Source organism: Astatotilapia calliptera, chromosome 14 (genome assembly GCF_900246225.1).
Source record: "Astatotilapia calliptera chromosome 14, fAstCal1.2, whole genome shotgun sequence".
Taxonomy (NCBI): domain Eukaryota; kingdom Metazoa; phylum Chordata; class Actinopteri; order Cichliformes; family Cichlidae; genus Astatotilapia; species Astatotilapia calliptera.
Genome location: NC_039315.1, coordinates 5468722 through 5496521, shown reverse-complemented (window position 1 = coordinate 5496521; position 27800 = coordinate 5468722). Strand labels below are relative to the sequence as shown.

General features: G+C 37.9%; 1 protein-coding gene across 3 annotated transcripts in view; it reads left to right on the top strand.

Moving 5' to 3' along the window:
* The window catches only part of caln1 (calneuron 1), a 62989-nt gene extending 41966 nt beyond the window's left edge, over window positions 1-21023 (top strand). For all 3 annotated transcript variants that reach the window (XM_026191994.1, XM_026191993.1, XM_026191992.1), the window contains 2 exons: window positions 14199-14355; window positions 20569-21023. In XM_026191994.1, the coding sequence (XP_026047779.1) occupies window positions 14199-14355; window positions 20569-20696 (285 nt within the window). In that variant the 3' untranslated portion in view covers window positions 20697-21023. The remainder of the gene's footprint in view (window positions 1-14198; window positions 14356-20568) is intronic.
* The last annotated feature ends 6777 nt before the right edge of the window (window positions 21024-27800 follow it).

Below are 27800 nucleotides of genomic sequence, written 5' to 3'. Positions count from 1 at the left end.
TAATGGCGGTTTGGTGCGAGTAGCGCTTTTGGTGAGCTCTTGCAGGGTCGGCCTTTTTTAAATTATTATTATTCTCTGACTCGACCCCAAGCGATATCTATCTCATTTTAAAATAGTACATTTTTTGATTTTGCTCACTAAAATGCCACCAAAGCTGACTAAAGGAGGAAGCTCGGTCTGGCCTCACCTGCAGCCTGCTTCTCCTGACTACCCTTTTACCCGTCCTGAATCGGGGACTGCGGCCCAGGCCGCCACCAATAGCGATGTCAGCGCTCTCAAAGCGGTGCTGCTTTCGGCTCTCCGCGAGGACTTTGCTGCTACACTTAAAACGGAGTTTCAAGCTATCCTTGGTGAATGTCTTTCCTCCATTAAGTCCGAGCTGCTCTCCTTCAAAAAGGAATTAAATGTTCAAAATGTAATTGTAATGCCTGTGTAACATATTGGTTTAATAACCCCTGGATTTGTCCGTCAGTCATACATGGCTTTAAAAAATATGCCAGTTGTCCATGTCGGATCCAGACCAATCAACATAAGGTTTATTATATATATTTGATCTGTTCATTTACTTTTACCAAAGCTCCTTGTGCTGTACAACACATATCTACCTTAGAGTCTAAACGGGGTCCTGCAAACTTTAGTAGTCCCTAAGTTCCTTCAGTTTGGACACACAAAAGAGGAACATGTCTTTCAAGAGTTGGAACAGCTATGAAAACTTTGCCAAAAGCACCTACCAGAAATGGTTCATGCTTTAAAGATTAGTTCAAAACGGCACAGTAACATTCCTGCTATTTGTTACCAGACATTTTTCTTCTCTTTAAATATCAACAATGAAAATGTCAGTTTAATCACAGGATTTTAATGATCACGTGAATCTGTTTTATCCCCATCACTCTGTCACGGATTCAATTCATTTCAATACAAGGCTCCTTCTGAGCTTTGACCACAGCAGACCTTAACAGTATGTGACATTTCCAACTTCTCCAAAGTCTCCATTAAAGTTCTCTGTGCCTGAGGCATGTGATTGCACTTCAGACTGAACTTCTTAGGAGAATGTGTAACAAAGAAGACTGAAGGTTTCCAGCGTGGGCTCCAGTATGAAGCTGTAGGTCACAAACCACTGGGTGTCCTACTAAAGGTCTTTTCTGTGGGAGTCACTTTAGGTTCAGGTGTGTAATTCTTTTCTACTCCCCTTTCTTTCACCATATTCTCCATAAAGGTCAGTCCATACTTGAATGTGAATGTAGGTTGAGAAAGTCTGTGGGATATGGGAAATGAAAATAAAATGGCTTTTTCTTATCTTCTACTGTAGTGCTCTGTGAATAGAGCTATCCTCTGGCTCATCTCTCTTTTTCTTGGCAAATGAAGTTCTGCCAGTCTCTTGATGGGTGCCAGCGATGCCGTCTTTATTGGGAAGCGAGGCCGCATAAAGGTTGGGTAAACACAATTAGGCTGCCGACCTTTTCCTTTGGGGGGGAAGTAACACAAAAGTTGGCAGTAACTTTAAGTGGCAGATGCTGCGGGGGCACTCCAGGTAGATCTGTCTGTTTAGTACAGATCCTCTCTCTGTTTTCCAGAGGGAGATGCGAGGAGAAATAAACAGAGCTCTGCAGTCTGTGAAACATCGCATCCATTTCTGAAACAGGAGGCAAAACATCTTTTTATGCTGCTGTACATGGTGGCTGATGTGAGATTGTTGCTGTATGAGCTTTCCAGTTAGGACCACAGCAGCAGCAGTGTCCTGAAGAGAGCAGGCGCATGAAAATGATCAAGTCTAACACATACAAAGGAGAATGATGGGTTGTGAAGAGGCTTGCAGATGCATGGCTCTGTTTGAGATTCACTAGTTGGTTGCTTGGAAGAGTATTAGCTGAACGGCTGGGATTATGGGCTGAGCTCGACTTTGTTTCCTGCCTAAACTAATGCCATACTCTATTTAGTCTCACAAAAAGTTTGTGTTTGTTTATGTTTGTCAATACTGAACTGTGGGGCTCTTTATTATCTGAAAAGTATGTTCAATACTAATGTAGAAAACTTTGAGTTTGGTGGTCAACAAGGAGTCAGTGTTTGAGTTTCAGTGGTCATCATAGTTTTTTCTGCTTACTGTGTTATTCTTTTAAATGATTGATAAATTTTATTATTTTCTTTTTTTATCAGTTTTTTTTTTTACACAGTATAGAGTAGAAAGGCAGATGGGTTGTATGTGAGGGGGAATGGCACATAGAAAAGCACCTGGAGCAACCTCGAACCTGCAGTGCAGCACTAAGGACTAAAGCCTGCACAGCATGAGTCACCTGTTCAACCAGGGGCCCGTTCTTCGTACCCCGCTAAGTAGGTTAGCCGGATTAGATTGTTGACGATTTCGCGTGATCCTGGATCAGTCGGTTCCCCGAAGCTCATCCGGGACTTGCTGTCATAGCAACAGAGCCGTAAGCGTAAACCTGCTCGGGAGCAGGTTCACTTTATGTAAACAGGATTAGATCGCGGCCACGCAGGTATGTCCGCTTCATTTATACGAAAGCAACAGCGATATTTTTCCACTGTTTCACCATAAATAAATATTATCAATGTAACTAAAGATAATGCAGCACTTGATCCTTTTATTGATTTCACACAGATACATACAGGTCATTCCCTAAAAAAGGGAAATGTACTATTAACATTCTATTACATGTATGTGATTATTACAGATGTAATTCATATTTCAGAGTAGTAATTGTAAATTACTTCGTGTAATCAAGATGAGAGACCACGGCTATAAAAGCGAAGGTGGATTTGGGAAGCCTGTCGCAGCCATGTCCTGTCACTTGTGTCAAGCCAGCCTCCAATTCGAGACTTGCAGTCAAGCCAGCCTCCAGTTGATTTTACGTTCCCTGTGTATTCAAAGTATTACGGGAATGGATGTGGAAACCGGATTTCAAAATAAAAGCCAACTTCGAGTGAATTAACAGATATGTTAAGAACATAATAACATATAATTTAGGCTTTTTTTTTTTTTTTTTTAGAAACTCTAATGTTACATCTACATGACACAGCCTTGTACCCTAATTGTGCCCTGTCAAGGCCATCTTATTTTGGATTTCAAAGTAAAAGCCCTGTGAATCTTCATTTTTGAACTACTCTTTCAATGAATTCATAATGCTCTTAAAAGCAAAAGTCGTATTTCCAAATACTATTTGAACTTTGTATCAACACTTTCCAACCGCAGTCTTTTTCACAGTAATACCATATCAAATAAATTCTTTCTGATTTTGCTTTTCATAGTAATGGCCCTTTGAAATTGCCGATATTTGACTTAATCTTCTAACGATTCAAAATGCTCTAAAATGGAAAATTCCTGTTTCCACAGGGTAATTCCACCTTAGATCAACAGTATACAACCCCACAGTGACACCATATAAATATCAAGTCATTCTGATTTTGCTTTCAAAAATAAAAGCCCTTTCAAATTGTCCATAATTGACCTAACTTTCAGTGATTTCAAAATGCTCTAAAATGGAAAATTCTTGTTTCCACAGGGTAATTCCACCTTAGATCAACAGTATACAACCCCACAGTGATACCATATCAATATCAAGTCATTCTGATTATGCCTTCCAAAATAAAAGATTTTTCAAATTGTCCATAATTGACCTAACTTTCAGTGATTTCAAAATGCTCTTAAATAGAATTTTGCTGTTTCCACAGGGTAATTCCACCTTAGATCAACAGTATACAACCTCACAGTGATACCATATCAATATCAAGTCATTCTGATTTTGCTTTTCATAGTAATGGCCCTTTGAAATTGCCGATATTTGACTTAATCTTCTAACGATTCAAAATGCTCTAAAATGAAAAATTCTTGTTTCCACAGGGTAATTCCACTTTAGATCAACAGTATACAACCTCACAGTGATACCATATCAATATCAAGTCATTCTGATTTTGCTTTCAAAAATTAAAGCCTTTTCAAATTGTCCATAATTGACCTACCTTTCAGTGATTTCAAAATGCTCTAAAATGGAAAATTCCTGTTTCCACAGGGTAATTCCACTTTAGATCAACAGTATACAACCTCACGATGTTACCATATCAATATCAAGACATTCTGATTTTGCTTTCAAAAATAAAAGCCCTTTCAAATTGTCCATAATTGACCTAACTTTCAGTGATTTCAAAATGCTCTAAAATGAAAAATTCTTGTTTCCACAGGGTAATTCCACCTTAGATCAACAGTATACAACCCCACAGTGACACCATATCAATATCAAGTCATTCTGATTATGCCTTCCAAAATAAAAGAATTTTCAAATTGTCCATAGTTGACCTACCTTTCAGTGATTTCAAAATGCTCTAAAATGGAAAATTCCTGTTTCCACAGGGTAATTCCACTTTAGATCAACAGTATACAACCCCACGGTGATACCATATCAATATCAAGACATTCTGATTTTGCTTTCAAAAATAAAAGCCCTTTCAAATTGTCCATAATTGACCTAACTTTCAGTGATTTCAAAATGCTCTTAAATAGAATTTTGCTGTTTCCACAGGGTAATTCCACTTTAGATCAACAGTATACAACCCCACGGTGATACCATATCAATATCAAGTCATTCTGATTTTGCTTTTCATAGTAATGGCCCTTTGAAATTGCTGATATTTGACTTAATCTTCTAACGATTCAAAATGCTCTAAAATGAAAAATTCTTGTTTCCACAGGGTAATTCCACCTTAGATCAACAGTATACAACCTCACAGTGATACCATATCAATATCAAGTCATTCTGATTTTGCTTTCAAAAATAAAAGCCCTTTCAAATTGTCCACAATTGACCTAACTTTCTGTGATTTCAAAATGCTCTAAAATGAAAAATTCTTGTTTCCACAGGGTAATTCCACTTTAGATCAATAGTATACAACCTCACAGTGATACCATATCAATATCAAGTCATTCTGATTTTGCTTTCAAAAATAAAAGCCTTTTCAAATTGTCCATAATTGACCTAACTTTCAGTGATTTCAAAATGCTCTAAAATGGAAAATTCCTGTTTCCACAGGGTAATTCCACCTTAGATCAACAGTATACAACCCCACAGTGATACCATATCAATATCAAGTCATTCTGATTTTGCTTTTCATAGTAATGGCCCTTTGAAATTGCCGATATTTGACTTAATCTCCTAACGATTCAAAATGCTCTAAAATGAAAAATTCTTGTTTCCACAGGATAATTCCACTTTAGATCAACAGTATCCAACCCGACAGTAAAACCATGTAAATTTTATGTTGGTCTGATTTCGCCTTTCAAATTAATGGCCCGTCGAATTTGTCCATATGTGATATACTCTTTCAATTATTTCAGAATGTTTTAAAAATGAAAATTGCTGTTTCAACACATATTGTGTTTTCATTTTGAAAAGCAAAATCAGACTCAATTGATTATGACAGAATTGAATCATAAAGATGATGTAAAAGGAAGCTGAAATTGCCACTAGGTTGTAATTGATAGTATGTTTATATTTTAAGTCTGTGGAAAGATGTCATTCTAAATAAAGAAATTACAAAACAGCTTGCAAACCAACCATGACATCTTTCCACAGACTTAAAATATAAACGTACTATCAATTACAACCTAGTGGCAATTTCAGCTTCCTTTTACATCATCTTTATGATTCAATTCTGTCATAATCAATTGAGTCTGATTTTGCTTTTCAAAATGAAAACACAATATGTGTTGAAACAGCAATTTTCATTTTTAAAACATTCTGAAATAATTGAAAGAGTATATCACATATGGACAAATTCGACGGGCCATTAATTTGAAAGGCGAAATCAGACCAACATAAAATTTACATGGTTTTACTGTCGGGTTGGATACTGTTGATCTAAAGTGGAATTATCCTGTGGAAACAGCATCTTTCAATTTAAGAGCATTTTGAAATCGTTAAACGAGTAGGTCGTCTATGGGCAATTTGAAAATACTTTTATTTTGGAAGGCAAAATCAGAGTGACTTGATCTTAACATCGTATCTCTGTGGGGTTGTATACTGTTGATTTAAAGTGAAATTATTCTGTGGAAACAGAAAATTTCCTTTTTAGAGCATTCCGAAATCACTGAAAGTTAGGTAAGTTATTGGCATTTTCAACAGGCCATTATTTTGGAAGGCAAAATCAGAATGACTTGAAATTGAAGTAGTACCATGGTGTGGATGTACACTTTTGATCTAACATGGATTCATCCTGTGGAAAGAGCAAGTTTCATTTTTAGAGCGTTCTGAATTCTTTAAAAGAGTAGGTCGTATATCGGCAATTTGAAAAGTCTTTTATTTTGGAAGGCAACATCAGACTGATTTGATATTGATATGGTATCACTGTGGGGTTGGATACTATTGATCTAAAGTGGAATTATGCTGTGGAAACAGCAATTTTCCATCTTAGAGCATTTTGAATTCGCTCCAAGAGTAAGTCATATATGGGCAAATTGAAAAAGCTTTTATTTTGAAAAGCAAAATCAGACTGACTTGAAATTGACATGGTAACATCGTGAGGTTGTATACTGTTGATTTAAAGTGAAATTATTCTGTGGAAACAGAAAATTTCCTTTTTAGAGCATTCCGAAATCACTGAAAGTTAGGTAAATTATGGGCATTTTCAACAGGCCATTATTTTGGAAGGCATAATCAGAATTACTTGAAATTGATATGGTAACATCGTGAGGTTGTATACTGTTGATCTAAAGTGAAATTATCCTGTGGAAACAGGAATTTTCCATTTTAGAGCATTTTGAAATCACTGAAAGTTAGGTCAATTGTGGACAATTTGAAAGGGCTTTTATTTTTGAAAACAAAATCAGAATGACTTGATATTGATATGGTATCACTGTGAGGTTGTATACTATTGATCTAAAGTGGAATTACCCTGTGGAAACAAGAATTTTTCATTTTAGAGCATTTTGAAATCACAGAAAGTTAGGTCAATTGTGGACAATTTGAAAGGGCTTTTATTTTTGAAAGCAAAATCAGAATGACTTGATATTGATATGGTATCACTGTGAGGTTGTATACTGTTGATCTAAGGTGGAATTACCCTGTGGAAACAAGAATTTTTCATTTTAGAGCATTTTGAATCGTTAGAAGATTAAGTCAAATATCAGCAATTTCAAAGGGCCATTACTATGAAAAGCAAAATCAGAATGACTTGATATTGATATGGTATCACCGTGGGGTTGTATACTGTTGATCTAAAGTGGAATTACCCTGTGGAAACAGGAATTTTCCATTTTAGAGCATTTTGAAATCACTGAAAGGTAGGTCAACTATGGACAATTTGAAAAGTCTTTTATTTTGGAAGGCATAATCAGAATGACTTGATATTGATATGGTGTCACTGTGGGGTTGTATACTGTTGATCTAAGGTGGAATTACCCTGTGGAAACAAGAATTTTTCATTTTACAGCATTTTGAAATCACTGAAAGTTAGGTCAATTATGGACAATTTGAAAGGGCTTTTATTTTTGAAAGCAAAATCAGAATGTCTTGATATTGATATGGTAACATCGTGAGGTTGTATACTGTTGATCTAAAGTGGAATTACCCTGTGGAAACAAGAATTTTCCATTTTAGAGCATTTTGAAATCACTGAAAGGTAGGTCAACTATGGACAATTTGAAAAGTCTTTTATTTTGGAAGGCATAATCAGAATGACTTGATATTGATATGGTGTCACTGTGGGGTTGTATACTGTTGATCTAAGGTGGAATTACCCTGTGGAAACAAGAATTTTTCATTTTAGAGCATTTTGAAATCACTGAAAGTTAGGTCAATTATGGACAATTTGAAAAGGCTTTAATTTTTGAAAGCAAAATCAGAATGACTTGATATTGATATGGTATCACTGTGAGGTTGTATACTGTTGATCTAAAGTGGAATTACCCTGTGGAAACAAGAATTTTTCATTTTAGAGCATTTTGAATCGTTAGAAGATTAAGTCAAATATTGGCAATTTCAAAGGGCCATTACTATGAAAAGCAAAATCAGAATGACTTGATATTGATATGGTATCACTGTGAGGTTGTATACTGTTGATCTAAAGTGGAATTACCCTGTGGAAACAGCAAAATTCTATTTAAGAGCATTTTGAAATCACTGAAAGTTAGGTCAATTATGGACAATTTGAAAAGTCTTTTATTTTGGAAGGCATAATCAGAATGACTTGATATTGATATGGTGTCACTGTGGGGTTGTATACTGTTGATCTAAGGTGGAATTACCCTGTGGAAACAGGAATTTTCCATTTTAGAGCATTTTGAAATCACTGAAAGTTAGGTCAATTATGGACAATTTGAAAGGGCTTTTATTTTTGAAAGCAAAATCAGAATGTCTTGATATTGATATGGTATCACTGTGAGGTTGTATACTGTTGATCTAAAGTGGAATTACCCTGTGGAAACAAGAATTTTTCATTTTACAGCATTTTGAATCGTTAGAAGATTAAGTCAAATATCGGCAATTTCAAAGGGCCATTACTATGAAAAGCAAAATCAGAATGACTTGATATTGATATGGTATCACTGTGAGGTTGTATACTGTTGATCTAAAGTGGAATTACCCTGTGGAAACAGCAAAATTCTATTTAAGAGCATTTTGAAATCACTGAAAGTTAGGTCAATTATGGACAATTTGAAAAGTCTTTTATTTTGGAAGGCATAATCAGAATGACTTGATATTGATATGGTGTCACTGTGGGGTTGTATACTGTTGATCTAAGGTGGAATTACCCTGTGGAAACAGGAATTTTCCATTTTAGAGCATTTTGAAATCACTGAAAGTTAGGTCAATTATGGACAATTTGAAAGGGCTTTTATTTTTGAAAGCAAAATCAGAATGACTTGATATTGATATGGTATCACTGTGGGGTTGTATACTGTTGATCTAAGGTGGAATTACCCTGTGGAAACAGGAATTTTCCATTTTAGAGCATTTTGAATCGTTAGAAGATTAAGTCAAATATCGGCAATTTCAAAGGGCCATTACTATGAAAAGCAAAATCAGAAAGAATTTATTTGATATGGTATTACTGTGAAAAAGACTGCGGTTGGAAAGTGTTGATACAAAGTTCAAATAGTATTTGGAAATACGACTTTTGCTTTTAAGAGCATTATGAATTCATTGAAAGAGTAGTTCAAAAATGAAGATTCACAGGGCTTTTACTTTGAAATCCAAAATAAGATGGCCTTGACAGGGCACAATTAGGGTACAAGGCTGTGTCATGTAGATGTAACATTAGAGTTTCTAAAAAAAAAAGAAGCCTAAATTATATGTTATTATGTTCTTAACATATCTGTTAATTCACTCGAAGTTGGCTTTTATTTTGAAATCTGGTTTCCACATCCATTCCCGTAATACTTTGAATACACAGGGAACGTAAAATCAACTGGAGGCTGGCTTGACTGCAAGTCTCGAATTGGAGGCTGGCTTGACACCAGTGTCCTGTCCGTATACGCGACCAACCCATTGCGGAAGGTGCAAGATTGATAAGGAGAGTCCTCAGAATTCAGCGTATATTGCGGGACAGACAGGATCCTTTAGCTCAGCGCGACAGTGTGCTCATAGAGAGATATCGATTTTCCCGTGAGGGTATTATTTACTTAACCAACTTGTTGACGAGGGGGTGCAGGACCACCACCTGTCTTTTTTCCTCTGCCCTTTTCTTGGTTGCTGTTATGAACAAACTAACAGAGTATTACAGGCCAGTATTACCTTGCCAAGAGACGCAAAGCAATCTAAGAGATAAATATTACCATTCTGTAGAATACTCCTGTATTCCACTTTTACTTGTTCCCATGTTCTTGTGGGTCCTGTTGTGGCTCTAATGTGAAAGGGGATATAATATAACATATTATAATATAATATAATGCCATATGATATTGGACAATATAGTGTCATATGATAGATCTACCCTACCGCCTACTGGTGTTGGCCAGAGGGGCCGATGGCGCGATATGGCAGCCTGGCTACAACCGTAGCTGCCTCCACCAGTGTGTGAATGTGGGAGTGAATGAATAGTGGTATCGTAAAGCGCTTTGGGTGCCTTGGAAAGCGCTATATGAATCCAATCCATTATTATTATTATTATTAAATTACCTACGAGTTTGATTTGTCAGCAACTTTCTGCCAGCCCTCTCTCCTTGCTTTTGCAGCCTTTGCAGTGTTCTCTTGCGTTTTAATTAAACTCTGAAACTCCTGAAATCCCTCACTCATGAGTTCTTGCTCTGCTGCCGGAAAATACCGAGCACGCCCCTTCGACATTTTCGCCGACCAATCAGCGGGTTGCCGATCAATGTTTCTACTATCGATGCGTAGCCCCTTTTACGACACCCAGTGATGTCACATTCCTGCGTCCAGCTGTAGTAATCGTCAACAGCAGGTGTGTTCGGGGAACCGGATTAGCGAGCTCACGGTTAGCGCGATGATTTGATCTTGGATGTGTCATTTGATCTTGGATGTAGTAAGCGACGTACGAAGAACGGGCCCCTGGTGCTGCATCGTGTTGCTCCTTCTGTCTTTTCACAAAAATGCAGTAAAATGAAGAAAATCAAATAACTGAAGAATATTGAAGTATCAGTTGTTGTATTGGTATAAACCTTTAGTTGTACTGGTGGTTTCAGGGGAAATATTTAGTAACTGTACCTTCTTTTTATGGGTTTATGTTTTCTGTCACTGTTATATTTACATTTCCACTGGATTAACTGTACCTGCTTTTAAATTACATTTCACAATGTATGTGATTTATTAGTCTATTGTTGCATAACTTTATTTTACTTTTGTCTTGCCAACATTTACATTTACGTTCACCTTTGATTAATGAGCCGGCAAACAAAAGACGAAACATTGACCCAAAATTTTAATTACCTCTGATAATAAATCTTCATGAAGGCTGATTAACATTTGAGGTGTGATTGGTGCGAGTGTTCATTAGCTCACTCTGAGAAGGCTGAGCGATAACAAATCTCATCGATGGTAAGTGTCCAAGTGTGATTTATGCAGTGGGCTTGCCAGAAAGTCCAGTGAATGTTACCCTTCACTCTCTGGACGAGTGTCATTCATCATAATATCACCGAGTGCACCAAACACAATCTGGATTTGGTGTTTGTAAACTGAGATCAAATGTGTTGAGAAGCTGGATAAATTTAGTAAATCATATAAACTCTATATGAATGAATAGATAGATACATAGATAGATGTAGATATATATATATATATATGGTCTGTGAAGAAGCTCTCTGGAGTTGCTTGACTGAACCAGAATGGAAACCTTTCTGTTTATACTAATAATTATGTTAATAATAAAAACTGTATTTGTATAGCAGAGAGAGATGTGGTGTTTCTCACCTCGTTCACAAAGTTTCAAAAACAACATGTTCAGTGAGAGCCTTTTATGATCATCAAAAATGTGAATATGCATTTACATTTCTTTTTTATGTAAATGCGTATTGATGTTGTATTTTCCATCATCTTATTTCCTGTTTTTGTTAAAAGAATGGGATCATTGTTGATTGCATATTTTTGATATCACCAGGTATTTGAACCTTATTGTTTCCTCACGCACATACTTCACTCTCTCTTCACTAGCAGGTCTGCATTAAAGAAGACAGATCGGGGACTGCTGTAGCCCGAGGTCATTCACTCTCTCCCCACTTTCCTGTCTATCCCTCTGCACTGTTCGGTCTCATAAATTCAAAAAAAAAAACAGGAGACCAGGATTAACACTCATTCAGCTCATGAGACTTGATGAGACATGATTCCTTATCTAAAAAGATTATATGTTTATTACAAATTGATGTGTCATATTTGGTCATTTTACTGTACTAGTGTCACAGTTTGAATTTGTGCACTCCATACTAACACATATGAGGCCACAGAGCAGGCAAAATGAAATTATTTTGTAATAGAATGACTTGGGCCGATGTTGTATTTTGTTATTAATTATTTATGTTAATTAAGTTTTTTTTAAAATATTTGGTTGGTTTAATATAACAGAGTTTTCTGCTTAATTTTTTTTAGGTTTATAAAGATAACAGTGGAACTTTTGCAATTATTTCACTGTTATCATTGTTGTTATTGCTACTATTTTAATGAAGACAGAGCTGGTGTCCCGTTAACGTTGACTTCCTAGATCTCCTTGTGCTTCTGCCTGTCGTAGCTTTTTATGCTCCACTGATTTGGCTCAGCTGTTGTTACACAGCTTATCAACTTCAGGGTCATACTGGGGCAGTTCCCATCCATGCATGTCCTGGGTACCGCGGTGAGTGTGTAATACAGATAACAGAGAAAAGGCCTAACCACCTGATGTGTTCAAGGCCATGGTATTTGACAACAGCGGCAAAGGTGATAACCACTGAGTAAAGTAGTCTAACCTGTTTGAAATGAATGCGTGGACCATTTTCCCAGTTTGAGATGAGAATTTTCAAACTTTCAATATGTTTTGAAGTGTGTGTGTGTGTGTGTGTGGGGGGGGGGGGGGGATAAAAATGAACGCATTTTTGGAACAACAACAAATATTTCTGGTTTCTGCAGAGCTACAGAGAGACCGTCAAAACAGAGTACTCCTCCAGAGTAGAGAGCTCACACTCTTCTACATGAAATAGTACACTGACAAAAAAATCTATGCATATAATGTGCATTTTATAGATTGATACAGATAAATATCCTCTGCATAAGAATGGTAAGATATATTATGATTTCTTTATGATAGTACAAAGTGCGAGTGTGTAAAGTTTAAAGAGTAGCAGACCAAGAATTGACCCTTGCGGAACCCCTCAATTTTTGAATTGAATTGAAACATAAAATGTTCTGGTCCTTAGATATGATGAAAAGCAGTTATGAAGGCTTTGGATTAAAATATCATAATCAAGAGTGTCGAAAGGCAGTGGTGAGATCAAGCATAACTAAGACTGAACGACTGTAACTCAGTGCTCTTAAATAATCTTTCTCACTGCAGAATGATGGACTTCAGTTTACTTGTAAGGTAATTACTGATATCTTTCCTCGTTAGCATTGTGTTGGCACACACCTGAATCCACCAAACCTGCAAACTGCTAAAATATCTGCTTTTATAGAGGTGATCACACTTGCTGATGATCAGTTAATTAAAGCGAATTTGAATAGCAGCATCTGGCAGCTACTCATGTCTTAATTCCCATGGAGGCAGTAAGGATATACTTAATACTTAATGACATGGTGTAATATGTTATCTGTTGTTAATCTGATGCTGCACTTACCAAAATTTAAGACCAGAATAATTTTGTAATATCCTGATACATGAAACCTGGGAATTGAAAGCAGATGCATTTTGCTTTTACCATGACTTTCTTAATCCATTCATTCTTTTCTGTAGCTCTATAAACTAAAAGTGTTACCAAATTTTTATTCCTACAGTGTGCACAATGGACACAACATCAATATAGGAACAATATACGTTGCCTTTGTTGAAAGTAAATATCAGTGAGTTTATACAAGCGTTTAGACGAATTCAGAGGAACTCGCTGTCCTCGCAACTGGCTCGGGACACACTGCTCTTTGTGATTTCATTATGAGTCAGGTTTGTATCATAGTCCGGCTCTGAAGCTTTTCTTGTTGCAGAATAAAAAGTAAATTAAATTATCCTACTGCTCCTAAGTAAAGCACTGCTTTCCAGCAAAGCATCGCTCGCCAGCAAGATCTTCTTGATCTGACCTTCAGACACCTCTGGTTTAAAAGTGGGTGTGTCTGTAAACACTCAAACAGAACCATAAATCAGCCACTCTTTGAACATAACTCTACCTCATTCAATTTAATCAATGCATCAGCGTTACGCAATGCTCAGATTAAAGTAAATGTATAGGAGTGACATCTGTAAGATGTACAGGGACGTACTGGAACATGAAGAGTGATTTATTCATTTGAACTTTTTGTCCTTTCTTACAGGGAACATCACTTATTGTAAGTCGCCCTAAGCAAAAATCTACTCAGATTTATTTTTTTCTTTTTTGTACTCCACAGCTTAGGGCGATAGAGACTGTATTTGTAATGTTTTATTGAGGTTTGCAGTCTAGTGGAACTCCTAGTGGAAGGATTGTGTCACGCACTACCCTGCCAGGCACGTACGGCAAGCTTATTTATGTGAAGAGAAAATGGTCTCTTTCTTTTTAAAAATCTCCTCCTCATCTCTTTCTCCCTCAGTTCGACATGCAGAGAATCACCCTGGAGGAGCTGAAACACATCCTGTTCTGCGCCTTCCGTGACCACCTCACCATGAAGGACATTGAGAACATCATCATCAATGAGGAAGAAAGCCTAAAGGAAAACTCTGGCAACTGTCAGACAGAGTTTGAGGGAGGTGAGCTGAATTCCCTGAGCTGGCTTTGCACATAGGCACGAAGATATATATATATATATGCCGGCGTGTGTGTGTGTTGGGCTAGTCGTGTGTAGGTAGAGACAGAGAAAGTAATCCATTCTGTCAGGAAGAATTTGATCTGTCTCATTGAGATCTAAAGCCAACACAGTCACAGCACACCTGCTGATTTATTAATTTGGGGGCTTTCGTGGGAACTGGTGTCAGCTGGTCACCTGTTTAGAAGCGGCACAGATGAAATATACATGAATTCACTCTGCAGAACTATCCAAGATCCATCCAAGATTCATGGATATCAGAGCAGCAGAGCGTATTATAAGACTTTCACTCTTATCATAAAAACAGGAAATGCAATTGTTTCTTTCAAAACCATTTAAAATGTTTTTTAAATGCCAGGTTTGGAGTCAGATTTGATGAATCATCCCTTTCAGTCATCTCTGCTTTGGGTGCTGAGAGAAATACATTTTAAACAGACCACAAAGTGACTCAATTTGCATAAAACATTTGCAGTTTGAAATGAAATGAAACTTGGCAGTGTTTTGTCACAGCACTCGGCATTCAGGCCAGGCAGTTCTGAGCATGTATGTGGGGGGGATCGTGTTAATAATCATCTGTTTGGCTGTAACTGAACAGATGCTCTGCAAGCGAGAGATATGTTCAAGCAAACTTTGTTACTAGAATGTATTTATCTTCTGCTCCCCACTTAAAAAAGCTTCAGCCTCTTCAAAACTGCACATAAAAAGTTATGTTTTGGAATTTTTTCCCCAGTTTCTCACCTAAACTCATGTGTCTATTCAGCCTTGTTACATTTTAGCATGTGCAAATTAATTGATTCCATGTGTGTTTTGAAAGCAGATTAAAAAATGGCATCTATTGTGTTTCAACACCAGAAACATGACTTTTAGAAGCACAGAAATCTGAGTCATAACACCAGCAGCTTCTACATGTCCCAAAGCAGCGTCCCAGCCTGCTTCGTTATGCAGTGAGTCTGTGCTTATCAGTCTCTTAGGTTAATACTGTGTGAATTAAATTCCAATGTGTTGAGATTTGTCTTTGTAGCCACGGCCGTTTATATTTCTTCTGTGGACCAAAATGACTCTCAGAAGCATAAGAGACTTTAATGTCTCTCACAAACACACGTGCCTGTGAATAAAAAAGGGATTTACTAGGCCAACACTGGTGTCACTGAGAATGGACAAAGATTGCACAAGCACTTTATCAAGCTCTTAAAACTGGTGTAGAGTGATGACAACATGATGACCCTACTAGGTTTATGATTAAGGCTGCCCACTGCAGAATCTATTGAGCCCAAGGTCTTCAAGTACCACCTGCCACACAGGGACACCAAAAAAGTGCTCAGTCATGGAGAAATCGATACATCAAGTCATGGTGTGATTCATACTGAATACGATTCATCATGCTACACTTGTGCTTATTACTTCAGCTTTCTGATATATGAGGTAGCACAAGAGGCAGTTGATTTCCCTCTGGCTTTTCCTCGTTCTGGATCAATATGGTGGGAGGCTGAAAAACAACTGGAAAAAAATGTAACCACTGATCCATAGAAGTTCACCAGACGCTGATTCATTGCTGAACAAATTGCACCAATAGCATAAAGTGCGGAGAAACATGCTGGAGCTGCAGCAGCCATCCAGAGTGCCACTTGCAAGTGTGGAAATCAACTGCGATCCATGAATGTCACAGCTGCCTCACAGGTGTGGAGATTTAAGGGCATATTGAATCTCTATATTGCATACGCTGGTTAGTTTGTGCACTTGCGCTATGTAAGGTGTGATTTCTGACTTTTTCAAAATATCAGCGTTGTTGTTGCTGCTTTCAGCATAAAAGAAAAATCCCCCTGGAACACATTTAACAGGTTCAACTAAAAAGCAACTAAATTACGCAGCAATTCCCAGTTTAGCCCTCAAAACTCTCTTTTAACTCGCTTTCCTTTTTTAATGCCTTTATCACCATTTTGCACCACAGATTCTGCTAAAGGCTTCAGGGCAATTGTGGCTCAAGAGTTGGCTGTTCGTCTTGTAATCGGAAGGTTGCCAGTTTGAGCCCCTGGCTCGGACAGTCTTGGTCGTTGTGTCCTTGGGCAAGACACTTCACCTACCGCCTACTGGTGATGGCCAGAAGGGCTGATGGCGCCATATGGCAGCCTCGCCTCTGTCAGTGCGCCCCAGGCCAGCTGTGGCTACAACTGTAGCAGTGTGTGAGAGTGAATGAATAGTGGTATTGTAAAGCGCTTTGAGGGGTCCCGAAAAGCGCTATATAAATGCAATCCATTATTATTATTAAAGCATTTTGTGTGCTTTATTAAACCTCAACTCTTCAACTGCAGCCTACAGCCTGACCTGCTCATATTTAATTTGTGACAAATATGTTTATAATATTTATTGTGACAAATCATACTTTTGCACCACCGTTCTTTTGTAGCCATGAGGTTGGGAATCTATTACCTTTTCAATATTTCTTAAACCTTCTTAATTAAAAATGCATGGTGTTTACAAGCAGTCAAGCACACATTTACTTTTCTGCAGGAGTCAATGTATTTTGATTCTTCTCAGTACTGAACAAGAAGAAATGTTGCTAGTAGCTGAACAAATACAAACAAATACAGAATCACTGCATCATAGTCTGCAAATGCTCTTTGATTGTCTTTTAATAGCAGTTTGGAAATCAGCATCACAACAGTAACAAGTGGAAGTGTCATAAATTAAACCAACACAGTATGGATGTCAGCTAAAGTTACCCCGCTGGATAAGGACAGAAGGATGAATGCATTAGTCAGCAGCCACTAAGCCACCGAGCACTTTATTACCTTGAGACCACAGTGGCCCGGAGAAAGTCCTCTGTGGATATTTGGCAGTTGTATCATTAGGCTGGGCGGCTGCAGAGGTGTTTTATGAGGCCGACTGGACTTAGAACGATTGTCTAGACCACAACTCTCCTCCCATCTTCAGTCCAGCAGCTGAACACATGTTCTTTCCATTTGTACCCTGCTAGCTCATCCTCAGAGATGTATGTGAAAGATTGGGCAGATTTTGTTTAAGCAAGACTTTAAACGAAACTGATTTAACAAAAATTGTGACATGTGTAAAGTCCCTGAACTCTATTAACGCCATAAGATTTAATTGACTTGTTTGGAGCTGGTTGGGGATAAACTGCCTTTGTGGTAACATTCAACAATCACAGGCTCCTCTGAAGAAGAAGAAGAACTTAAAAGAAAGCAAATTTATGACTACAAAGCCGGGGAAGGCTATGAAAAAGATTTAAAAGCACTTCCAGCTTGCAATTTCCACTGTCCAAAATGTCTTTAAGAAATAGTAGCTTAGAGAGATGGTGGAAGTCGTGAAAAAATGGGAAACAGGAAGATTTAGCTGTCTGAAGACTCATGGTGCACTTCTCCACTGAAACTGCAAAACAATTAAAGATCATTTCACCTGCCAGCAGCGCTGTTTTGTAACAGATGAAGACTTTCATGTTGTGTCAGCAGTAGATTAAGATTTAGGGAAACAGGTTTATGGAGGGTAATACTGAGCGGAGAGTGATTTCTCTACCAGCTCCTTAATTTCCATCTATGTGACACAAATGTCTAACAGATGACACTGTGAATGTGAGTAACTGTCGGTGTCAGCATGCTGTTCCTCAAAAGAAGCAGCCAAAAGATCTGTTCTTAGAAAACTACCCTAAATTGTTTGTGTACAAGGAGCAAACCACATTTAGACTCTTCACTCACCCAGTGTTGGGTTATGTAACCTTGGCATTTCAGTTTGTGGTCTAAGATGTGGATAAAATGACAAGTTTTATATAAATTTGAAAGCCTGGAAAATAATTATTCAGCTCAAAATTGCCAAGTAATGAAACCACCTCAGCCAAAAATGATGCAGCCTTTTCTGTCCCACATTCCACATTTTCTTTGGAGCAGCACTCAAGAAGCATTTTTGATGACTTTTTTGTGTGAAAGTTAAGAATAGTGCCGTGTGTCTGCAGGTCTTTGGCTCAGCCTCCCTAATTACTGTGGCCCGGAAAATCATTTCACTCACTGCAGGGAGGATGAGCTGCTAAATAACTGGTCAGGGAAAGAAATTGATCGAGCCAGAAGTAAAAACCTGGCCTGCTGTTGTGAAAATGTGTGTCAGTTTGAAATCCCATTTCATGACCTTCAGTTCAGCATCCTGTCCTTTAGTCTAAACTCAGGGTTTATGGAGACGAGATTTTAAAATCCTGAGTTTGAGGTTTTTCGATGAAATACAGAAATCTCCCCCAAACACATTATACCCCCTCACTGCTCATTATTATACAATAATACTCTTCCTTCCTGTTTATGTGAATGAGTAGAAAAAATATTAAAACCTTCTCTCAGTGTGATGCGGTTAAAAAACAGCACAAACTGCAGCTTTCAAATGGCTCAAGAGTCGAATTGCTACCTTTCAGACAGTTTCAATTAAAATGAAAGAAAGAAAAGAAAATTATTACCTTTGAGAAGGTAATTAGGATTTTTTTGCATGTATTAGACTATATTAGCCATGAATCTGGTGTTCCTGACTAAAGGTGACTGGGTGGGTTTTTCAGTCTGAGCCCCCGAGCTCTGAAACTCCCCTCTGGTAAGCTGCACAATAGGTGAAATCATTAAAAATACTTTTTTTATTAAAATCTGTTTTTCTCCTCCAGTCCATGTTCTGTACTTTTCTTTGGGTTTTACTGACCCGTTTCTGCTGGTTTTATCTGAATATCTCATGTAAAGGAGTTATTTAAAGGTGCTTCAGGAAAAGAGTTGATATATAACGAGGTACAGCGAGCCTGTTTGACAGAGTTAAAAGGAAATGTTAGAATACATGCTATTTATTTAAATAATCCAATCTTTAGCTTAAAGATTCTCCTATCACTTTAAAGCCGCTAGACTAATTGGGCTCTGTTTTGTGAAATTTGGCTGTTGCTGTGATGTCTGGACCGCTGAGTTGTGGCTTAGTGGGCCTCTCTGTTGCTTCTTTCAGCTGGGATCCAGAGCAATAATTCTCCTTGTCATGGCCTATGGGAGATCACACCTCAGGGTTATTTCTTTTGTTCTCGGCTATAGTAAAACATTTCACAATAAATTATATTTATGTGCTGAACCCAATTCGAAGTAGGTTTGTTAATAAGTTATAAGTTAACGGAGGAAGCTGGGAAGGAAATGTGGAAGGTGGGGAGACAGGAAGGAAATTAATGCTAGAGATGGGAATGAAGGGAAGGGAGAGGGCACAAAAACAAGGAAGCTCACAAAGAGACTGAAGTAATGGACGAAGACGTAAAAAAAATTAAAGAAGAAAGGCTTCAAGAAAGAAGGGAAGGAAACAAAGAAGGGAAGAAGATCGGAAGGAAGGAAGGGATGGAGAGAGAGATGAAGAAGCTACCACTGGCTGCTCTCTTATTCAGGAGTCACCACATATTTGATTTGGCAGATTTTTCCAAATTAAATATTCATGCAACCCACAAAGGATTTGTGTGTCCTTCTGGGGTCAAGCTGGGAAATCTTTTGTTTGTTAGCCGATGAAGATGGTACGGATATGAGGAAAAGATGAAGATGGTTAGGAAACAAGGAAGTGAGAAAGGGAGGGACACATAGCAAACCAGGAGTGGAAGGAATGAGGTAGGAAATGAGGAAGAAAGGAACGGAGGCAAGGCGACCAGCGAGGAAGATGAAAAAAAGAAGGAAAAGCCAATATCCTGAATGCTTCTTGTGCGTGGGTGTGCTCATATTCAGATCTTTTTCCTCCAAGCCCCAGAATTCAACATCTGCCCTCTAATAATCCGGACTCTTTCCACGTGGGACCATCCTTTGCTCTTGGTCCAAGCTGAGTTCTTATCCTCGACACCAAACCACAAAAAAGACAACAGAGCAAGACTTACATTTTAAGCATCTTAGGGCACTTTGTAATACTATTCAGCTTTGAATGGCATTAATCTTTCCTGGGAGAGAAGTGTTGACCAATGAGCTGAAAAAGTAACACTTCACAGCAAAATAAACCATTGAAAGTCTGATGTGTGTCAGTGAGCCCTCTGTTTTTCTTCATTATCGTTGTCTGGGCACAATAAATGATTTATCCAGAGTCTTATTAGAAGCAAAAGTGGTACCATCATTTAAATCTGCTTATTTTTTATTTATGTCCTTCATTTGTGTTTGTCCGCTTCTCACATCTCTTTCAGTTCACCCCTCAAAGAAGAACCGTCAGACGTGCGTGAGGAAGAGCCTCATCTGCGCCTTTGCCATGGCATTCATCATCAGTGTCATGCTCATCGCAGCCAATCAGATGCTGAGGAATGGCATGGAGTAGCTGTGCCCACTGTGAGCTGGAAACAAGCCAGCCTGCATGTGCATGCCAGTGGGTGAGGTCGTGTCCCTGTTGATTGGAAAAGAACTGCAAGGAGCAACGCTCGAAATAATCAACGAAATCTGTTTTTAAAATTGTTTTTAGTGTTTTTGAACGAGGGCCACGTCTCCACCCGACGTCCAATAAAACCATGAAGCCAGCATGAGGAGTCGCGCAGGACTCCTCCCCCTTTACTCTGACAGGGACACTCAAGGGCTGACATTACACATAACATACTGTTGTCTCTGTTTCCCTGGTGTAATAAAAAATAAATAAAAAATCCGACAACGATGCAGGAGTTAAGAGCTGTTCGCTTTCCCAGCAGCCGAAAGTGATGCACTTCTGCTGATCTGTCACCCACCAGAAGACTCACGAGCTATCAGGGCTGCAGTCTGGCTCCCAGGAGAGAAAGGAAGGAAGGAAATATTTGCCCTCTTATTAGTGCTCCTGAGAAAAGATGATGGCAAAGCTTGCCACCACTGAAGCAGGAGGATCTGTACAGGCCACAGCTTCTCTCACGTTATAATACTCCAGCACTCCATCTAACTACTCTCTCTGGGGGCTAGTAGGTGCTGGCATCAGTTCATCAGCCCTAGAAGCCAATCAGTCAAGCATCTGAAATGTTATATGGTAACTCCGGGCTTGTCTTTTGAAAGAACAGAGAACATTGGGAAATATGTTATTTTTTCCTCTTCCTGGACACTGTTGGGTGAACAGTGTGCAGAGTGTGAAGAAAAAGTCCTATTTACAGAAAAAAAATCCACCCTCCAATGCTCTAGGTACTGTGTGTGTGTGTGTGTGTGTGTGTGTGTGTGTGTGTGTGTGTGTGTGTGGTATACAGGTGTGAATCCATTGCATTCAACTGTGTCATAATGTGTAGGTGGAAATAGCGAGGATAATGGTAGAATCAGAGTGGCGAGACGTTTTTCCAGCTGAGAAAACTTGAATCTTGCCTTTTAATCTAAAAGTAAAATGTCTTGTGGCGTTGAAGCATTCAGGCTTCATGTCAGAGTTCCAGCACCATGTCTTTTACTACTCTTTGATGACAAGGGACTGCTACCTAACCCTAACATATCACTGTTTTAAATACTTATTTAACCAAGATTTTATGATCTGGAAATACATCTGTGACACCATCATGTGGCATCGTCATCATAACTCGTTTAGGAAGAATACAACCAACCAAAGACAAGTCACCACCAAGAGAGTGATAAAGTGTTTCAGGGTGGATTTTTTTCATTTGAATTTTGGGTGTTTTTTGTTTTTTTTCTTGTCCTTTAAATCACCCCACATCAATTTAAAGATTTCTTAATGCTGTGAAAAATTGCTGAGCAGTTCTAAAACCCAAATTTAAAAGTTTAGTATCATCATAAATGTGGTATATATTATTAAAATCAAAGGGTTTTTCAAAATTAACAAGGTACACTTAGATTTTTCAGCTGTATTAACTTAAATCTGGGTGGCTCCACAGTGTAGCGCTTTATGCATTATTTGCCTTCTAAACAAAAACTTTCAGGTTTGATCCCAGGAGGAGGTTTGAGTCCCTTCAGGGCTGCGTCAGGAGGAGCATCCATTATGGAAAAACTGACAAATCGAACATGTAGAGCTACCTGCTGCAGTGACACCTTGTGATTAAGGGAGCAGCTGAAAGTAGCTTGCATTATTTTAATCTTAATCCAGTCACACATGACTGGATTATCTGCAGAACCAAAACTGTACAGAGTCCGCTGATTTATAAATCTTCTGATTTATAAACTATTTTTAAAAAATCCTTATTGATTTTAATTACTTTTCACAGCAAGAGTAACTAAAAGAGTCCACTCGTACTCTTGTTTTAGATAACTAGATCTTTATTTCTGTTCTTTAAAGATGCATAATGCTCTCTGTATCTGTTTGATCCTGGGAAATTTCCCTGGACATGACAGTTTTAGATCACACCTTCTGATCGCTTGAAGAAAAAAATCTGCAAATTAATTGATACTAATAACAGTTTTAAGTTGCAGCCCTTTGGCTGCAGAATAGACAGAATAAGAAAAATGTAATCATGTGCACATTAAATGCAGCTTCAAGGCTAGAACCCAACTTGTGTGGAAGAAAAACATGTCACTGACTCACTGACTCAAGTACTCACCATAATGAAGACTATATTTTATGACTACAGCGATAGAAGTCAAATCGTGCCACTCTTAAATAATTCGGAGGCAAAACAAACTCTCTAAGGCGATGTACAAACATTCTCACAGCACTGAATAATTTGACGGTTCCTCTCCCACCGAGGACAGCTCTGAACTCCTGCACTGACTCCCCCCCAGGGGTCAGAAACACCCCTATTATCAAGTGCATGCGATCAAGTCAGTGTCTTCTGTAAATACTGTAACCCATGTCTGAAATATCTCCAGTGTCTGTTGAAGTGTACAGTATCTGTGTGTGTGCATGACCGTCGGTGCTCTCTGCTCACTCGGGTTCAGAGGTACAGGGAGGAGGCTCAGCAGGAGTAGAGGCAGCTGCTTCATCACAAACATGCCAGGTGCAGGCGGTAAAGGCCCTTTCTGTTTCCTCTCAACCCTCCTGCCAAAGCCATAGAACTCTGCCGAGGTGAACCAGACAACACAATATAGACATTTTTCCCTGTTCCTACATGGAAACACAAGATCAAACGGGCATTTTTTTTTGGCATAAATATGTATATCATATCGGACTCAGTTTGTTCCTGTTATTGTTTTTGCACTGTACTTGTCATCCATTCCAGTGAAACGATGCAGAAGGTTGTAGGTTGTGCAATAGTGCCATCTAGAGGTGAAGTAACATCACACTGCCCGTGCTCTTGTCTCGTCACGGTGTTTGCGTGTTTCTCCCTCTCTGCACACTCATGGGAATGTGCTGTCAGGCAGGACTCAGCGTTATATTCACAATATGTGGAAAATATATTGATATTGAATGTTCAAATATGAGGATATGTATAATGTATAGGTTGACTTTGCTCTACCTACACTTCTGGCAGAGCAGCAGTTGCAATGCGAACACATAATTAAACGGTGTATTTATAGGAACAGATTTCTTGCCTATGGCAGACAAAGTGATTTTAAACGTGTAAAAGGTTTCATTCACAGATGATTTATTACTATCACACCCTGGAGACTTTATAAAGAGCACTGCTGCAAAAGCAGCCTAAACAAACTTGTACAGTAGGTCACGCTGGTTTAGTTTTTCATCAAAATGCTTTTTTTCTTTTACTATTATTTTTGAAAACGTTACAGCACTGGTGGACATTTCCTACCAAATAAGAACTAGACACTACTGTTATGTAGTGGTTAATTGGAAAACTGTTTTATCACGAATTTCTTATTTAGAAATAATTAAAATTTTATTTGATGTTTTTTTTTTTTTTTGGATGGATACTGTTATTGCAGTGATGCTGTAATTAAACTGTCTTCACCCCAGTAGAATAATTGCATGACTCCATCACTGAAGTGGAGGGTTTGCTTTGGAGGGGAAACGCACAGTGTCTCTTTAGTAGCATGGTGGTTGGATCCCACATTTGTTTCTTATGTAACATTGTAAATAGCTGCTAAGACAGCATATCTATTGGACAAGCACATATTATACATACTTTGCACGTGCAATATTTAAACATGTAGGCTAGAGAATGACTTTCAGTTGTATTATTTATTAGACGAATACTAATTATCACTGTAAATATGAAAATCTGTACAAAACATCAAAGCATTAAGAATACTTGCAATAAAAAGAAATTTTCTAAATGGTGCTGTTTGTCTTATTATGCAGTAGACTTGAGATCTCAGTAGTTATTAGTTCAAGATCAGGACACAGTGTTTAAGGGATTGTACATTTCAAAATATAATTTACTTTGAAGCGATCTGATCCTATGCCATGACATTTAAAACATTAACATAATGCTCACTTAAATTGAAAAAAAATCTCTCACTTTGTGATTTTTAAAAAAGCAAATAGAATGCATTTATCAAACACTTTTAGTTGATGTTTGTTATGGAGTAGTGGCAGAAATCTTTAGCCATTCCTCGTTGCCTCAGGAGCAATGATTTTATTGAACATGTGCAAACATAAATGGAAATATACGTAAAATAGAGTTTATAACAATATAACAAGCTTGAAAGTCAATATTTGGCATTGTAACTGTTATTCTTCAGTTCTAGTTTTCTTGTCATTTCCACAGGAACAGTTTTCCAGGCTTCTTGAAGGATATTCAGAGCACGTCTTTGGGTGTTGTCCGCCTTTTGTTCCGTTCTCGTGTCACAATGATCCCACACTGCTTCAGTAATATTGAGGTCTGGGCTCTGGGGAGGCCAAGCCATGACTGATGCTGTTCTATTGTATGTTTTTCTATCCAGGTATGCTTTTACTGTACTGACAGTATTTTGGGGATCATTGCTATCCTGAAAAATGATGCATTTGCCAATCACATGCTTTCCCAATGGCATTACATTGTGGATTAAAATCCATTGTTACTTTTCTATATTCAAGATTCCATCAATCAAGAGTTTCCCATCCTTAAGAATAGCTTCTTCTTCTTCTAACAATTTCTGACAAGGGTTCAGCAAACGGTAGATGAATCAGCTGAAGGGCTAGATGCACCTTTCAGGTCCTGTGTTGGGTCTTAACTCGATTTTCCCCTCTTATTTCTTAAGGACATGACTTTCAGATATTGTTAATTTGCTGTAGAGGGTGTGTGTGGTTGAAAGGCAAGGCCTGAAGAGGAAATGAGGGTTAGGTGAGAGGAATGGTGGAAACATTGGGGTAAAACTTGGATTCACTTATTATTAATTATTAAACACTTATTATTAATGGAGCAGTAAAACTGAGAAAAAAATCATCAAACTTTTACTCCTACTGACAAAATTAATCAAAAGCATTTTTAATTATGAACATTAAAAGTACTATTGAATGGGAAAAATCACATCTATCTGGATTTCTTTGCTTGTTGATTTCCAAACTAATATAAGTATTTTTCTGTACCTTTGCACTGATTTAACTGCTTTAACTGAATTTATCCTGCCAATGCTTTTTTGCATGTGCCCTTTGCTGCTAGAAATCAGATCATCTTTTTCATATAAATCTATGTACAAAAAAATACATAGATAGCTTTTAAAGCTGGAATCGGTCTTTGACTTTGCCTTTATTCTTCATTGCTGTATTACCTTTCCTCCTTCTGACCTTACTCTTTATGGCCACTTTTAGCATAAATATAGCATCTGGTTTAGCAAACCTTATAAAGGGAAAATCGATCTGAGGAATGGGAACAAAGCAAAAGTCATCATGAACGTGTCAGTTGAGGCTGTTAATCAGTGGGATACTGCAGGTCACCCTGCTTAAAAGCTGTCCCAATCCCTCTTTACGTGAAGCCTTTGCTTTTATTATATACTTCATATAACATATCATATTTATTTCTAACCACCATGACACCACAAGAGGGAAGCATTAGGCACTGAGATGGTGAAACTGCAACTGATAAAAATGCAGTTCATACATATAATGCAGCAAGCTAATCGATCTGTTGAAATTCACAAACACTTCTGCAGAGTAGATACATTCATTTCATTTTGTAGAATAAAAATATAATTTCCTGCCTTGTTTAGTATCACTATAATAGAAGGACACCGGCGCTAACAGTAAAAGTAAAAGTAAAAGCTATTGATACCAATTAAACAATGATGGAGATAGAAAGATAAAAACCATACCATAGACCATAGAACCTCATTTTGGTGCAAAGTCAGCAAATTTTATAATTTATAAATTTTTCAATTTTATATTTTATATTCCCCTTGCCATAAGAGCTGGGTAACACCCAAATTTCTCATCTGTGCAGTATTAAAGGTTTATCCTATTCTATTCTAAAACTTTAAAACTGTTTTTATTCTAGTATATAACTTTTATGATCACTGAAATTAAAGTTAATATAGATATAGCTTAAAAATAATTGGACAAATAAGTGCCTGGAGATGTTACCAAAATGGCTCCAGAGTGTGAGAACATGTTTAGTACAAAAGAAAGAAGAAACAGATTTTGATTCTCACTGTGAAGTGAGGATATAGTATAAAAATAATTGGTATCAATAGCTTTTACTCAACAATGAACACATAAGGTGAAGTAAACGTAAATCACAGTCTGATAAAAACCCTTTAATAAAGCACATTCAGTACATGTTCTGAAGCTATTACTCTGGCTCTGTTTGGGGTCATTGTCACGCTACAGAATGAACTTAAGCGATCTGATTATTTTGCATGATAAAAGATCTAATTGTAGTTCTAGTCTCTAGTTTTGACATGCTCTCTGCAAAAAAAACCCCAAAACAACAAAAACTAAAACAGCGGGATGCTTCACCATGCTTCGCTGCCAACATCTGTGCCTAAAGAGTTGTGCACAGTATTGTGTGTTGTATCATCTGTTACCCTTGCTGCAGTGGGTTTTATGAAATTGTCACATTTTCATACAGTGTTGCTGTTCTGTCAAGTAATTACATCTGTATCTCTGCTGCTTTTTTCCCGAGGCAGAGCAGAGAGCAGGCTGGGGTGACAGCTGCAGTGACACTACCCTCCAATCACAGAAAACATACAGCGCCACATGGTGCATATTAGAGCAAAATCATATTTGACAACTGTGAGTTCTCTGCTCTGACATTAAACCATAACCTCTTTCATTAAGTGCTCACAGGGAGCTGCAGGACACTGCTGGTCAGAACAATGCAAACTATGATACAATAATGTCAATGAATTACATTCATTTTCTAGATTTTTTGTCATCCTTTAAAAATAGCTCCATTTTTTTACATGCTAAAATCTACAAATTATACAAATTTCCATCCCCATAAATACAACCTTATCTAAGTAACGCAGTGAGTTTATTTGATCAGTTTGTCCTTGTTAGCATTTACTGCTGGCTTACATTTAGCAGGACTTTAACCAACATATGGTAATCCTATTTCACGCCAGAGAACGATGAGCAGTCTCTTCGTTAAGAGTCTGATCAGCATTCAGTGTTATGTTAGCATGCAGGCTCTGTCCCTCAGAGCCGCCTCACTCCTCTCTCCCC